Source organism: Protopterus annectens, chromosome 3.part0, assembly GCF_019279795.1.
Source record: "Protopterus annectens isolate FY-2018-M chromosome 3.part0, PAN1.0, whole genome shotgun sequence".
In the NCBI taxonomy this organism is placed as follows: Eukaryota; Metazoa; Chordata; order Ceratodontiformes; family Protopteridae; genus Protopterus; species Protopterus annectens.
The window spans coordinates 942,588,215-942,604,863 of NC_056731.1; the positions used below are offsets into that span (position 1 = coordinate 942,588,215).

Genomic DNA, 16,649 nt, shown 5'->3' on the forward strand with positions numbered 1-16,649 from the left:
GTCCTTTATTACAAATACTGTCATATGCATTTCAATACCCAAGGCTTATACATTATCTAGTTAAGTATTCTCTACATGGCAACAACAGAAAGGTTTTCAATGTTGGCAATTCTTTAACAGTATGCTTATTAAAGCTTACTTACATCTTACGATCTCAGCCAAGCTTACCTGATGGTCATTAAAGTATTGCTACTTAAACACAGAGCAACAGGCACTTTGAGTAATAAGCATAAATCAACAGTACAAAAAATATGACAGAAACCAGACCATTCTGCAAAAATCAAGGACAGATGAAAAGCCACTCTAGTACTTGTGTCTACCTTGGATGGGGGGGATACTCTGCACATTTACACTGCATAACTACTCCTTGCCTTGCTTCGACACATCCAGAGTCACTACATGGGGGAGTGGGGTGCAAGAAGTATGTCACAATTTGAAATGTCTCTGGCTGACTGTGATGGCCCTGACACATTTGTCATACCTCTCAACCTCAGAGCAAGAAATCTAGACAAAGCCATACAAAGAAGTGGGACAAAGGCCCAAAAATAAGGACAATTTTTAAATATTGCTCTTATAAACTTAGAAAGATAATAGAATAGGTCTTGCATTAGTATGAATTTTCTGAATGGTATGAAATCTGAAACTCAAATGTCTGTCATTATTTTCTAACTTCAGTCTTTAATGATTTGTCACTAATTTGCCAAAAAAACCCACAATTCTGCCAAAAAAAAAACAAAACACAATTTTATGAAAAATGGACCCAAAATGTGATGTAAAAATATAAAATAGCCACACAATACAGCTGGGAACCTGTCAAAGAAGGGACACTTTAATATTAGTACTGCTAACTTGAGCAGCTGACAAAATAAAATAATCTACATGCATTTTTGAAATAAAAGTAATCTATAACTCTGATTATTACAGTTATTTCTTAATTGTAAACCCTCCACGTTTTCTTCCAAAACTACTATTTTGCGGAGGGATTACTAGGGGGAAGAGCAACATTTTGAGCCAAAATCAGGGACAGTTGAGAGGTTTGGCTATGCCTAATATAAAGCAATTTATTTGCATGCACCTCTCAACCTGTTAATGCAATAAATCTGGACAAGGCCAAATATATTGGGGGAACATATAAACAGTACTAAAAATTGCCCTTGTATAAACTGAGACAGTTAATAGAACTGAAACTCAGTGTGTCATTATTTAGAGACTGAATTCCTAAATGATTTGCCAGAAAACCACAAATTTTATGAGGAACAAACCAAAAATAAGAAGCAAAAATCTATTCATTCTTTGAAAATCTGGACATTTGGGAGGTATAGTTCAGCTGGGGCTGTCATTAAGATTGCCACCCTTCCCCCTCACAAAATCATGGTCGAATGGAGCCCCCCCCCCCCCCCCCGCAGCCATTCCAATGATCCATTACTTGACTATTTCACTCCATTTATAAACACTAATGTGCATACTGATTTACTTCTATGATGATTTGGACTTCATCTGAAAGTTTTATTTTGCATTTTACAGCACAAACACTAAGACATCTGCTAAACAAACTTAGCATTAAAACTTCTCTGCCCTTGAAACTCACATTCATTGAAACAGCATTGAAACTCACATTCAAAGAAAATACATTTTACCAGTGGCAGAACTGCCCAATTCAGAACATCTTTCCAGTAAACAACGAAACAAAATACATGCACCCATAATGACAAAACTGCCCAGTTCAGAACATTTCCGTCATAAAAGTCTACTCAAACTTCTACAGTCCATCATTATCAGTAAATATGCACAATTCTACAGTCCACCATTGTCAGTAAATATGCACAATTCTACAGTCCACCATTATCAGTAAATATGCACAATCTCTGAAGAAGTAAAAAAGTCATCTAAATAATTCCACATTAAATAAATCTGTAACTAATGAAGAGGTTGCTGCTAGCAAACACCTTTATATTTCATGGTTTCATCGAAAAATAAAGTGTCTGATGCCCCTGAGGAATAAATTGCCTATATTACATTAAAAATGATAAGCTAGTAATATTGCAATAGGAAATGGATAGCAAACCGATAACAGGCTCATAGTTAGTATCTTAACTTTTTCAGTACGGCAGCATTCACCCCTTGTGGGAGTAGAACCAACAACCATCTGCATCAAAAGCAAGTACACAATCTGTTGTGCAATTAACAATGCAAGCTGACTTACCCTAAGCAGCACTAAACTTCTCTTCCCCTGCAGCTCTCAGCTCCTTGTAAAATTTACTCAATACTCAACTGCATCTCAACTTCACAATACAAGAAATCTGGAAAAAGTCAAATTTATTGGGGGGGGGGGGTCAAAAGCCCAAAAACCAGGGACACATTAAACATTGCTTGTATAATCTTGGAAAGTTGCTAGAATAAAATGCTCCGTTACCACCATACATTTTACTGCCAAGGTCCCTGTGCAAAAGAGGTCAGAGCAACATACCACTACGGCAAATCAGCTGCTTTGTGAAAGAGAGGAAGACTGAAACTTAAATGGCTATCATTTAATGAATTCAGTTCTCACCATCGCTGTCAACATCTTAGCACAAAACACCTGGACAAACTCAGTAATGAGGGAATACAGCCCTCAAAATAAATTCAGTGAATTCAGTTCTTGCTATAGCTGTCAACCTTAGCACAAAAAACCTGGACAAAGCCAATAATGGGGCGATACAGTCCCAAAAATAAGGACAAATTTCAAATATTCATCTTACAAACTTACAAAACTGCTAGAATAGAAGGTTGTGTTACTATGTATTTTCTGAAGAATATGAAGTCAGAAATACAAATCCTTGTAAATTCTATTTTTGACGGAACAAAAACAATTTTCAGCAGAGGCCCAGGGAGAAATACTGCAGACACATGGCTTTGTAAAATGGCAGGACACCAGAGCAAATCCACACAAACACAGGGATGAGATGCAGACTCCAAACAGAAGGCACCCCAGCCAAGAATTAAACCAAAAAACCTATAGCTGTGAGGCAACAATTCTACCACTGCGCCATCAAATATGTACAGAATTAAACATTCAGAAACCTGAAGTCTGAAATTCAAATGCCTGTCAATTTTATTTAACATTTGTTAATCAGGACAATCTGACTTGGAACAAAAAAAACAATTTTCAGCAGAGGCCCAGGAAGAAATAATGCAGACATATCTTTGTACGTAACATAGGACACAAAAGCAAACCCACACAAACACAGGGAGAAGATGCAGACCCCACACAGAAGGCACCCCAGCAAAGAATCAAACCTGAGAACCTGCAGCTGTGAAGCAACAATACTACCACTGCACCATCAAATATCAGGCATTGCAACATTTAGAAACCACAGATATTATGAGAAACAGATCAGATCAAATATGAGGCAAAAATCTGCAATTATTTTTATAAATGGTGGTGGGTAGGGAATTCAGGTCCTTAACACCTGCATACAAGGTACAGGGTTCAAAAGCCTGGGTATCTCTACCCACCACCATTTGTTCTCTCTAGCCACCAGTATATAGTAACTGGGGCATTTCACACACACACACACACACACACACACACACACACACACACACACACACTCCTACGATCAGCTTCAGTGACCTGCTGCTACAACGATCAGCTCCGCTCCTCGGTACTAGTAATCCTGCATGCTGACCTGGTATTACAGTAATCCTTCAGTGACCTCATCAGCCCAAACGACTGATCAGTGACCCAGTACTCCTGCATGCTCCTTTACCTACCAGAATTCTGTGACCGAAGCCTGTGCACTGAAAAAGTCTCGCAAGTCCTGCGAGAGCAGCTCAGTCCTCTCATTGGCTCTGACTGTGGCTGAAGCAGTCCGGAGCTCGTCTGTGTGGTGCGGTTGTCAACGCACAGAATCCTGGTATCTCGCAGCAATGATTGCTGGGTACCTGTTTGTCCCTATCCGGACTGCTGGTACGGCAGTCGTAAATTTTTTGTTCAACATATATTTTTTTGTTTTTTTCTAGGTGGGGGGGGGGGGGCTGCAGTCCGATAGGACGAGCCGCCCCTGGTTACAAACCTATGGAATCTTTCCAATTGCTTGATATGCTTAGTAAGGTACATCCCAAAGGGGGCATTGTATTTGATGATGGGACTAATCAGTATGGAGTACAAGGAGGCGAGGACTTCTTTTGATGGAATAAATACCTTTTACTATGGACATGGTAACTACCATTGCAATGTGGTGGTCAAACATGAAAGAGCGGTCAAACATGAAAGAGCTATCCACCTGTGTCTAAGTCTGACACAACCTTTTAAATTTGCAGTGGTGTGTTATCTATACTGTAAACTGAAGCTCAGGGGTGCTTACCAAATGCTACCACACTTCTTGTCATTGAGCTTGAGCCTATTTTTGTGTACACCAGCTACTGACAAGTGTAATCTCCTGTTGCAGTGTGTGTGTCGGAGAGGGGACTTGATGACAATTCCTAGCTTTGGGAAGTACTGGGAAGCAATCCACTTAAGGAAAGATACCTTCTGTGCAATTGTGAGCTGTCTCATGACCCAGTAGGTACCAACAAGCCTGGAAGGCATCAGCTATGTCAGTTGCAGAAGTGAAGGCCAAGGTGTTGGAGGAGTTTGGCAAGGTCATGGAAAATTATGTCTGAATGTTCTCAAAGGCCATCTTGCAACTCAGGAGAGTTGTGTGAGACATTGTCTTGACAAAGGTTAACCTCAAGTGGGAGATTGTTGTCAGGTGCAAGGAACACTGAGGAAATCCTGCACCTGTACCTTCTGGACATGCCCTCCTCTAGGAAGATAGTACCAGACGCAACTGGTGAGAATGGCTCTATTTCTGGTCACTATAGTGATTAAATACCTCAGAAGTGGCATGTTGTAGGAGTGCATGAGATCCCATTGTAAATGCTCACAGAGCTTGACATTATTGGGGATTTGTGGTTAACATGCATTTTCAGTGTTGCATGAAAAGCCAGGACAGTACCTTTAGGTTGGCAAACTGGAGGGGTAGTCCCCATTTTCAGGAAGAGGGGCAGGTTTGCAAGATTTTGTATTCCAATTATAGAAAAGTCACACTCCTCTGTATTCCTGGAAAAACATTTTCCGGTTTGCCGGAAAAGCGACACAATCCTCTAATTCAGAAGACCAACATGAATTCTGCCCTGGCAGTGGAACACTGTGGCTAATTCTTTGACCTATTGTGGATACTGGAGGGGTCATGGGAATTTTCCAATTCTATTTACATGTATTTTGTGGTCCTGAAGAAGTCATATAATTGCATAACTTGCAAAGTCTTGTGGGAAGTGATACAACAGTGTGGGATGCCAGTGCCCACTGATACATACATATTCATTCCCTGAATTTGTGAGTCAGGACTAGGAGATGTGATAACATTGTTAATGTTAAGTAGAATACATTCAGGGGTGCATAGAGGACTCTGTCAAGGACTGTGTTTTGCCTTACTTTCCTGTGATTTTCATGGCTAAGGTTTCCAGATGCAGCAGAGGTTTGAACAGTACAATATCCTGTCTAGGGATGGGAGGGCTGCATCTCTGTTATTTGCAGACAATATTGTCCTCTTGGCCTAAGCAGACTTTAATGCCCAGTAACGGAGTGGTTCACTACTGAATTTGAAGTGAATGCGTTGAAAATCAGTACCTCAGAATCAAAGGTAATTGATTTTTTACAAGGTTGTGGCCCGTGGCCCTCTTCAACCAATCTACATCAATATTATGATGTACTCTTCTTACAAAAATAGCTGTGTTGTTATGAAAAAGGTTAAAGAAAATTAACTTCCTTAAAAACATTAACAAAAGTTATGTGTAGTTCATACAGTTTTTGTGTGCTTGTAAGGTGAAAAATGTATGTAGAACACTGACTACCTTTTCATCAGTGTTACCTCAGCATTGTATACACCTCTCAACTTCTTTCAAGAATGCTTGATAAAGCAAGCAGTAATAGAGGAAGGCAAAAGCCCGAAATCAGGGGAATATTTTTAAATTACTCTAATTCACCTAAAAAGGTTAATAGAACAACACATTTGCCTCAACAAGCAGATTAATAACATGTATGAAACTCTAATATTGGTTATTACCAACAGACTCCAACCTTCATGAATTTACCAGAAACTAAAAAGTTTATGAGGAACAGGACAAAAAGAGGCAAAAATTAGGACCATTCTAGAAAATCAGGGACAGTTGACTTGTATGGCCCCTGTCAATCACAGAGAGGACATGGAAACAAGCATCGTTATTCACAGTTGTTGCATAGAGGTGTGGCAGGAAGTTACACCAACTACACCTAACTGCAGCTATGCAACTCAGACCCCAGTTGCACTTTGCTGCACTGGTCTTACACAGCCTGAGAAGATCTTAGGCAACTATAATATAAATGAGGACTATGTGGAAAATCTATGCATACCTTATGCTACTTTGGAGTTCTTCCCACCTTATTGTGACTCGTAGTCATTTTTTATGCACTTCTGCTCCCTGCACAGAAAGGCTAGAGAAGCTGCAGCAATGACTTTTCTAAGTTCTGTGCAACACAGCTGCATATGTTTAAAGCTAGCTTACCTATTTCCCGTGCTTAACAGTCACGATGTGTGTTATGCAGTCAATATTTGTCATATCTGCAGAAGCCCAAAAAGACTTTACTGCGAATGCTCACATGAGCGAAAATGCCGGTAATTGAACTTGATATTGTGGGGTGTACCCCCACACCCCCCGCTAACTATATATTCCAACTCCGAGGTCGCACTACAGTGAGGAAAGGGCAAATATCCCACTCATCACTGTAACATGACCCAACAGCTTCGATTCCCGACATTTTCGCTCGTGAGCGTTCACGCTAGTCTTTTCGTGCATCTGATATACACCCAGTGACATAACTACTAGTTACAGTGGAAGGGTTTCAGTGTGGAGAAACAGTTGATGTATTTCCAATATGAGAATGGGGTTTGTCTTTTTCCCCCCGCTGGTATTCTCTGCTATGTTTTCTTCACATTCCAAACAGAAGTGCTGCAACAGTTTCCTCTGTAATTGTATTTCCTTGTGAGTATTTCCCTCCTGTTACTGATTTTGAAAGGTGGCATACACGATACCCTCTACTTCTCATTTACAGTAGTAGTCACAGCCAGGAATTAATTCAAAGCCTAAACTGCCTGTGCTTCTTCTGACCCTCCCCCATTTCCACAATGTTTTTTCCCCATTTCATAAGGACGTGATTCTCCTCATGACTGCAGCTATCTTTTTTGTGTCTTGCTCTCTGTTGTTTCATCATGCTGTAACAGTTAATCAAATGTCGTTACAAAAACGACAAACTGAACTTGCTACCCTTCAATGAAAGTTTTGGCAAATGTGGCAATTAATGGCTCTGTATTAGACATGCACATTGCAGCACAAATTTTGACTTGTGTTCTTTTCAGACAGGCCTGTCTTATGCTGGACTTAGCTGCATTAATAGTACATATGCATGTATGTGTTGCTGCGAGTTTGCGCTAGTAAACCCGGTAATGGATATCATTCATTAGGGGGGGGGGCTTTATTCAGCTGATTGCTGCTTTTACAGTATTTGTGTTTCCTCCTCCAACTCTGTTGCTTCTTGTTTTTTCTGCTACTAGTTCTCTAAAGTGTTCAATTGCATCTTCTCTGCTGCATTTATTACTGCTGTTTTTAGCCTGTTTAAATTTTAAGTGTTATTCTAAGCCTCTTAGTTTCGGTTTAAGCACTTGGGCTTAGCGCTCCCTGGCCTCTCTTCCTCAGATTCTGACAAATATGGATAGACACTTTCCTACGATTTCTCCTGCCAGCCTGGTCAATATGGGCATCCTGGGACAGTGGAGCAACTGCCTCATGTACATTGACAACCATCTACTGCTACCACCTAGGAACACAATTTGTGAGAGATGCAATTACATAAAGAAGCTAGAGTCTATGCTCTCTCCCTCACAAGCCAGTACATCTAGCACTGAGACGTTTGTCAACACAATCACTACACCTCAACCACCACCCACAACTACACAACACACATCCACATATGTGAAGGTCCTCAACAAACACAAAGGAGACATCAGAGGCAAAAACACAGGAGAACTCCACAACCCTCCACACCACGAGACCTCAGAGACAAAAACACAGGAGAACTCCACAGCCCTCCACACCACATACCATGCATACTCCACACACCAGTGTCTCACAACAACTTAGGCCTAACCATAAACCCAAAATATTAGTCATAGGAGACTCCATTGTGAGAGACAAAAATGTGCCTCTCACCAGGCTAGATAAGGAGAAAGTCATGGTTAGTTTGCCAGGTACCAGAATCCATCATATCACACACGAACTCAAGTCTCTCAACAGTAGGTACTGTTATGACTCTGTCATAGTCCATCCTAGTGTGAACGACTATACGAAGACAGACATGACTGAGTTTGCCGAATGTGTGTCCCAGGTAGGTATGTCTCTAGCCTAGCATTCTACCGTCACCCAGAATGATGCCTCAATACAAACAGAAAATGATTGACTAACAACTGCCTTAGTTTCTGGTGTCATTCCAGGGGGAATTCAGTACCTGACAGCCTGGGAAGATATGATCGTCAGACCACGATGCTTTGCTAGAGATGGCCTGCATCTGTCTCACTTGGGCTTCAGGCTTCTGGCAAAGGCCCTTGCCTCCCCCATAGTGCCTTTTTAGGAAAAGTCAAGAGGTCAATACTACCTCAACAAAAAGCAAATTAAAGGTCATGCTGCTAAATGCTAGGAGTCTCGACATGAAACTGCACTCATTGCAAGCATTCTTAACCCTGGAAGATGCTGTAATTTGTGCAGTCACAGAAACCTGCTTCAAAGCTGCGAAGAGCACCCCGGCCTTACCTGGTTGCTCATCCTATTACACATTCAGACCCTAAACTGTGGGCAGCAAAGCCAAAGGAGGTGCAGTTTCAATATATATTAGAGAGACACACACCTCCAGGCTGGTCAAAAAATATGATGCCTAGGAGACACTCCAGGTGCAGTTAACCATTCACAAGACCCATATTCAAATTATAGCTAGCTACAGGCCCCCAAATTCGACTCAAGATGCCCACTCCACCTATCAAGATTCAAACCTTTACCCTGATCCTGGGTGACAAATTACCCAACCATAGATTGGCACGAGTGGTTTTTCCAGAACACAAATGCCCAGAGATTCTTCGATTTTTTTTCAATGCAAATGTGTCTTGGAACATACCTCCACAAGAGGTGATAATATCTTGGACTGGGTATCACCAAACATGAGTAGCTTCTGCACCCCTACAGTATCATCCTCCCTGGTATGATCGGACCATAAAGCGGTCACTTTCGAAGTCACCATCTCCCCGACCCCCCTTTAGCTAGTGTCAAACAAAAAAAGTCTCCAAAGCTGATTACAACCTTCTGAGTGATGGTATGAACAGCTTCACAGCCCTTTCCCTCACAGTAGGAAATGGCACCAATGCCCAAATCTACACCAAAATACTATAAGAGTTTTTATATAGATGCATTGAATCAGAAATACCCGGCAGGACAAAATCATCCTCTGCAAGAAAGAGTAAACCTGTCTGGTGGACATCTGCAATAAATAAACTAAATAACAAAAGGAAAAAAAATTACTGTCCAGGACCAAGAAGGAACAGGTGCCCAAATGAAAGCAATCTCTCCTTACCCGAACAAGAACCTATGAACCTATAAGAGCACTAGTGATATCCTCTAAAGCCAACTTCGAGTCCAAATTGGCCAGATCTACTAGAGAAAATCATAATGCCTTCTTCACATATGTCTGAAATCTCAAAGGAAGCACCCAGACCTGCTCAGAACTGGTGGTCAAGGACAGCGCGTACACAAATGCTGTAGATACAGCCAATCTACTCTCTGATAGATTCAGCGGAAACTTCTCCCCTCTGCCCCCCCATCAGTAAAACAGGACATCTGCAGTACCTGCCCCTCGCCTCTTATCTGTAGGGAAAAGGTCATCACTGCCCTCTCAAAGGCAAAAAAGAATCCCTGGCTACATCCTACATGAACTCAGGCATGAACTTGCAGCACCATTATGCACCCTAGTCAAACAAAGTTTGAGTACCGGCTTTGTCCCAGCTGAGTGGAGGACAGCCGCCGTCATTCCTTTACACAAAGGTGGAGCATCCACCAATCCGGGAAATTATAGACCCATCAGCCTAACTAGTGTGACCTACAAGGCCATGGAATGGATTATCATGGACCTCATTAACAGGAACATTGGTAACCTCCAAACACTCGACCCACACAGTTTGGCTTTGTCAAGGGGAGGTAGTGTCTGTTAAATCTGGTTGCCTTCTTTGAGACAGTCACCAAAGCCATGGATAAGGGGAAGATGGTGCACACCGCCTACCTTGACCTGGCCAAAGCCTTCAACTCTATTCCCCATTCAGGCATAGTAGATAAACTCTTTCAACTAGGCATCAATACATGTTACCAGATGGGTATCAAACTGGCTCACTGATAGAACCCACCTAATCAGAATAGGGGAAGCCACCTCAAGCAGTCGACCCATAACTAGTGGTGTACCCCAGGGATCAGTCTTGGGGCCTCTGTTATTCAGGAAATATTTGATGGGATGGCTGCATATCCGCAAGTCAAGCTCCACTCGAGCAAACTGTACGCGCTACCTCAACCTGGTCTGTAATATCAATAAGATTTGTTGACAGGACAGATTTGTGTCCTAGAGACTCTCCCATCTGTGGAATAGACTCCCTCTCCACGTCAAGAAGAGTACCTCATTATCCCTTTTTAAGCACAACCTGGATAACTGGATGGGAAACAGAAAATACACCCCTGGGATTCCACCCGTGTCCCTGCTGGACTGGGGCTTTGGGTGCTGACTTGTCTAAACATGGGCTAAACTCTTGGCTAGGCTTATAAGGGCCTCAGGCCATAGCCTAGTAACCTCTTATGATCAACCTCCCTTTACCTATTCATTTGTAAGTAACAATCATCTTGATACAGGTAGACAACAGTAAAAATGACACTTTACACATTATGAGATTTATAAGTACTGAAAAGTGTATTAAAATGCATGTCCTACAAATAAAGTAAAGATATTGATCAACAGCCGAAAATGAATTACAGTGATTCATGCCTTTTCCAATTAAGTTCTGCTTTACCCTGTTACTCAACAATAATTTTAATTCAGTGGTACTTTACATGATTTGTCGACACCAAACAGGTAAGCACAGCCTAAAATGCAGAGCTGAGGAAAACTGGTGTAAGTTGGGGATGGATGATTTACAGACTTACTATGCAAATTAAGCTGCGCCGCACTGTGCTTTATGAATCACACCATAGCACAAGCGTGTGGCTCATTTACAGGCACAAGTGCAATGGTCTCAACATGCATACAGCTTAATGTCATGAATCCCAACTTAGGACATTTAGATCTGCTGTGGGCATTTCATCACAAGGCTGCACTATGCCATAATCAGCTATGATTGTTTGTGCTTAGGTGATCTGCACATGGACATACTACCACTGTTCGCTGATTGTTCTTGCACTTCACTGAACTACAGAATTACAAATACCACACAAGATATAAACCATTGGGACATCCAGACCTAAGATCCAAACTTGATGACACAAGCTACACCCAAGGATGTATATGCTGTGACTAAGTACTTAACACAATTTCAATTTCTCTGAAGCATTGGATAGGTTATCTGACAGAAACTAAGTAAAACTATTCATCAGGCAAATTATCTGTATTTATGAGACCCACAATACTTGTTAAGCATACATTTCCACTGTCCCCGATTTTAGTTCCATTATGTTCAGTCTCTCCTCTAATAATTCTGTTTTTCTTCCTGAATGGTGATCACATTAAGCAAAATGTGTCAGATCAGACATACAGATTTCTTCAGAAAAGGATGTAATTGCAAATCCTACTACATTTGTTATAACTACAATCTACAAACATCTAAAACGTGTCCTTACTTTTCTATGCATTATCCAAATTCTTGAAAAACGAGTCAAGCTAAAAATATGTATTTGGATAACCTGCAGAACACATGTTGCATTTACTTCGCCATGAGGTAGTGTAACATAACACCTCATAAATATCTACATAGAGGCGAACATAATCTAATGTTACCGGTACAGGTCCACAAAGGAAATGCATCTATTATAGATAATTTGCAAACGTGCTAAAACAAACAATGCACTTAAATCCGTAATATCTTCCTAGATTAAAACAGTGCTCTATAACCAGCGCTCTGCATACTTCTATGTAACAATTTAAGCATTACTTGTTTGCAGTGTAAAGCAGTTAACATACAGAGGAGACAGATGTCCCTACAAACGAGGTGAAGTGAAGGTGTAAGCATGACTCGGCGAATATAAACTAACGTAAACAACTTCGCAGACATTCGAGGATATGCGCCAGAGATCTAATTAAATATTAACTTATTACAAAAGAGGAACACGCATACTTAACAATTTCTGATTGTAAAATACTTGTTCTATTTACTTCTGGAAGCTGTACTGCCAATACCATTTTAGTGCCCCTGATACAGACGTCACAAGATTAACTAGTTTCATTCATTAGTCAGGAGGACACATTCCTCGCCATTCCAGTAATAGTATGCATTCTAACACCATTAAAGGCGCCATCATCCTAAACTGCAAGCAAAGTGAAGTGTACACGTCCCCAACATTAAAGTACTCTTAATGTATCTTACCTTCAGCTATAGAGCTTCAACCCAAAAGCTAGGAGCGATATAGTACAAGTTAAATATGTCGTCACTTCCTAACTCAACGTAACAACCTTGTGTCAAAATTCGATTAAATAATAATTATTATTATATAGCTCAACTGCACAGACTTTCGCAGCTTTATCCAGAGTTGGTTTCATATTTTTGGTCCGTTTTTTTTCATAAAGCTGTGTTTTTCAGTCAAACTGGTGGCAGAACATTGAAGACTGAAGCTAGAAAATAATGACACACGTTGAGTTTCACACACCATACCCTTTCGAAAATTCATGCTAATGCAAAACCTGTTATTCTATCAACTTTCTAAGTTTGTAAAAGCAATATCTAAAAATTCTCCCTTTTTGGGCATTCATCCCACTTTTATTAATGGCTTTGTTCAGATTTCTTGCTCTAAGAGGTTGAGAGGTACAATAAGCCAAGCATCATCTGGTACTACTTTTTTAATGTTTTAGCCGCTTCATTGTACGATCTGGTATTAGTACGATCACCTGTGAGACACGTTACCCTCCTGCTGCTGGCTATTTAATGCAAGAATGTTGGAGCCAAATAAAAGAAATAAAAAGGGCATAGAAACCAAATACGTATTTACAAGCAGTGCATTTGTTCAACAGTATTTATTTTTATACCTCTCAACTGTACAGATTTTCGCAGAATGTCCAGATTTAGGGCTCATATTTTTGTTCTGTTCCTCATAAAATCAATGTTTTTCTGACAAATTGCTGGAGTGATCTCAGGACTGAAGTCAGTAAATAATGACATGCATTTGAGTTTCAGACTTCAAATCTTTCAGAAAAGGTATGTTAAAACATATCCTGTTACTCTAGCAACTTTCTAAGCTTATATGAGTAATATGTAAAATATGTTGTGCCCCCATTTTGTCAGTCTTTGTCCAGATTTCTTGCACTGAGAGGTTGAGAGGTATGGTATGTATAATACCTGCTAACCTGCAGATTATATCCAATTGGTGTAAAATTTCAATACGGAAAAAAAAGAGGAATATGTACTCACCGTAACATTCCATGTAAATTGTTCATCTCGCCTTCATTCTTACTGATGGGTTCCAAGCTGATCCTCGGCTCCAACTCGGCCAAATGCAAAAGCTCAAGGTCTTCAACCAGCTTGTGGCCTACTCCCTGCCATGATGCACTGATGCTTCCCCCAGATCTTGTTTGCTGCCAATAAAGGCATAAGACACCTCTTAATATAGCAATAGCATGGACAAACACTAGATAAAGGTCAAATACAGTCACACCATGCCCCAATTCTCGGTCCTCAAGATGCCTGGTGAGGGTTGGAGGGTGGGACGTAAGAATGAAGGCAAGATGAACAACTCACATGGAACGTTATGGTGAGTACATAACTTTTTTATGTGAAATTCTATCTCGGCTTCATTCTTACTGATGGGTTAGCATCCCAAGCACCATCTTTCTCAGGTGTCTCACGGCAGTATATTCTTCAGGACAGTGGAACCAAAGAAAGCCCTGTCCCTGGAAGCCCTGTCCACTTTGTAATGAGCGATAAAGGTATGAGGCCGTGACTAAGTAGCTGCAGCACAAATTGTATCTATTGGTAATTTGGCAGAAAAGGCTGAGGAAGTGGATACAGCTCTAATGGAGTGGGCCTTTATCTTGTCTTCTAATGTTGAATTGACTGAACTGTAAATAAAGGAAAACACTCTGATAACCATTTTGATAATGTGGTTTTTACAACAGGAGCACCCTTCATGGAGTCTGAAAAGGAAACAAAGTGTTGATCCATTTTCCTGAAATCCTTGGTCCTGCCCAAATAGAAGTGTAGCTGTCTTGTGAAAGTCAAGCGTGTGCAGCATATACTCTGCCTTATTGCCACAGCTGGAGAAGAATACAGGCAATTCTATAGACTTACTGGGATTTGTTTCTGAGCATACCTTCGGTAAAAATGAGGGATTTGTCCAGAGAGACACTTTATCATTATGAAAAATCATGCAAGGGAGTTTTATGGACAAGGCCTGTAACTCTGAAACCCTCCGAGCAGAAGTATAGCTACTGGAAAGATAGTTTTCCATGTAACATATTTTAGGTCATATGAAGAGGCTGGTTCAAAGGGTGGTAGAATTATTCATGTTAGAACTAAATTTAGATTCCACGGAAAAAGGGGAGATTTGCTAGGTGGTCTTAAATGTATAGCGCCTTTGAGAAAAGCCTTTGAGAGTCTATGAGACATGATATTAGACCCTTCCTCACCAAGATGGAAGTTGGATATTGCAGCTAATCGAACTCGAATAGTTGCGGGAGCTGCTCCCTTATTGAATAGTTTTGTCAAAAAATTCCAAAATAGAAGCTATTGGAGCTAAATAAGGATCAATGTGATTTTGTAATGCCCATATCAAAAATCTTTTCCATTTGCTGAGATATAGCTTTCTGGTGGATGATTTGTGACAGAATGTCAATATATGCTGTGCTGCAGCTGAAAGGTTCTGAAGCCTGGTTATGTTTGGAATTGAAGCAGCCAAGCTGTCAATTTGAGGGACCGAAGAGATGGATGAAGAGACCCCTGATAAGTGAGTCAGGAGGTCTGGAACTGGGTCCAGGATCCAAGGTTCTTCCAATAGATGAGGCCGAAGGAAGGGGAACCAAATCTGGTGAGGCCAATAGGAGGCTATCAGAATTATGGTCCTTCCCAGAGCACTTGCTTTCTGTAAAACTTTGGGTATCAGAGGTAATGGTGGGAAAGCATAAAGGAGACCCGGGGGCCAATCCTGAACAAGTACATCCCTTGGGGCTTCCCCCGGTGGGGGATTAGGGCAAAGTAGCTGCTGCATTTCGTGTTTGTGGGTGTGGGTGTGGCAAAGAGATCGCAGCAAGGCTGACCCCATATGCGGAATATGTTTTCTGACACTTCTTTCTTTAGGGACCACTCATGAGGCAATAGAATTGTCCTGCTCAGCTTGTCTGCTATCACATTGGACTTCCCTGGGATGTGCATTGCCATCAGAAAGCACTGGGTGGAGTTCGCCCATTGCCATACTCTCAAGGCTTTTCGACATAGGGGGTAAGATTTGGTTCCTCCTTGTTTGTTTGTGTACCAGACCACTGACATGTTGTCTGTATGGATTGCAATGGTCCCCAGAGGAAGAGAGTCTTGAAAGGACTGCAATGCTAGACGTACAGTGCAATGAAAAAGTATTTGCCTCTTCCTGATTTCTTATTTCTTTGCATGTTTGTCACACTTAAATGTTTCAGATCATCAAACAAATTTAAATATTAACAATAACAAAGCAAAAAAAAGTGCAGACCAAGGGATAAATACTCCGTTGCTAAAAATATATAAATAACTGAAATAATGTAACAAGTAAGCAAAGGATGAACCAGGCAGAATTTTTGCTGCCATGTCCCCTTGGACCGCAACTAATAATATAGTAACAAAAACAAAGCAAAAAAAGTGCAGACCAAAGATAACCCAAGTAAACACAAAATGCAGTTTTTAAGTGATGATTTTATTTATTAAGGAAAAAAAACTATCCAAACCTACATGGTCCTATGTGAAAAAGTAATTGCCCCCCCCCCCCTGTTAAATCATGAAGCAACTGTGGTTAATCACATTTTTTTGGAAAGCTGAGTTCAATTTCACTAGTCACACCCAGGCCTGATTACTACCAGACCTGTTGAATCAAGAAATCACTTAAATAGAACCTGTCAGACAAAGTGAAGTAGGCCAAAAGATCCCAAAAAGGAAGACATCATACCACAATCTAAAGACATTCTGGAACAGATGAGAAACAAAGTAATTGACATCTATCAGTCTGGAAAAGGTTACAAAGCCATTTCTCCAGCGAACCACGGTGAGAGCCATTATCCACAAATGGAGAAAACATGGAACAGTGGTGAACCTTCGCAGGAGTGGCCAGCCTATAAAAATTACCCC

At 40.9% G+C, this 16,649-nt stretch overlaps 1 protein-coding gene across 3 annotated transcripts in view; it reads right to left on the reverse strand.

Annotated features, from left to right (window-relative positions):
• The window catches only part of TPMT (thiopurine S-methyltransferase), an 857,398-nt gene extending 844,403 nt beyond the window's left edge, over positions 1-12,995 (reverse strand). The window contains exon 1 of one of the 3 annotated variants that reach the window (XM_044065272.1): positions 12,717-12,995. Coding sequence is in view for 2 of the 3 variants with exons in the window: in XM_044065268.1 (XP_043921203.1) it covers positions 12,473-12,532 (60 nt within the window). In the remaining variant the exon portion in view is untranslated. Of the gene's footprint in view, positions 1-12,472; positions 12,588-12,716 lie in introns of those variants that run through there. The other 2 variants (XM_044065269.1, XM_044065268.1) reach the window with 2 other exon arrangements.
• Between the last annotated feature and the right edge of the window lie 3,654 nt (positions 12,996-16,649).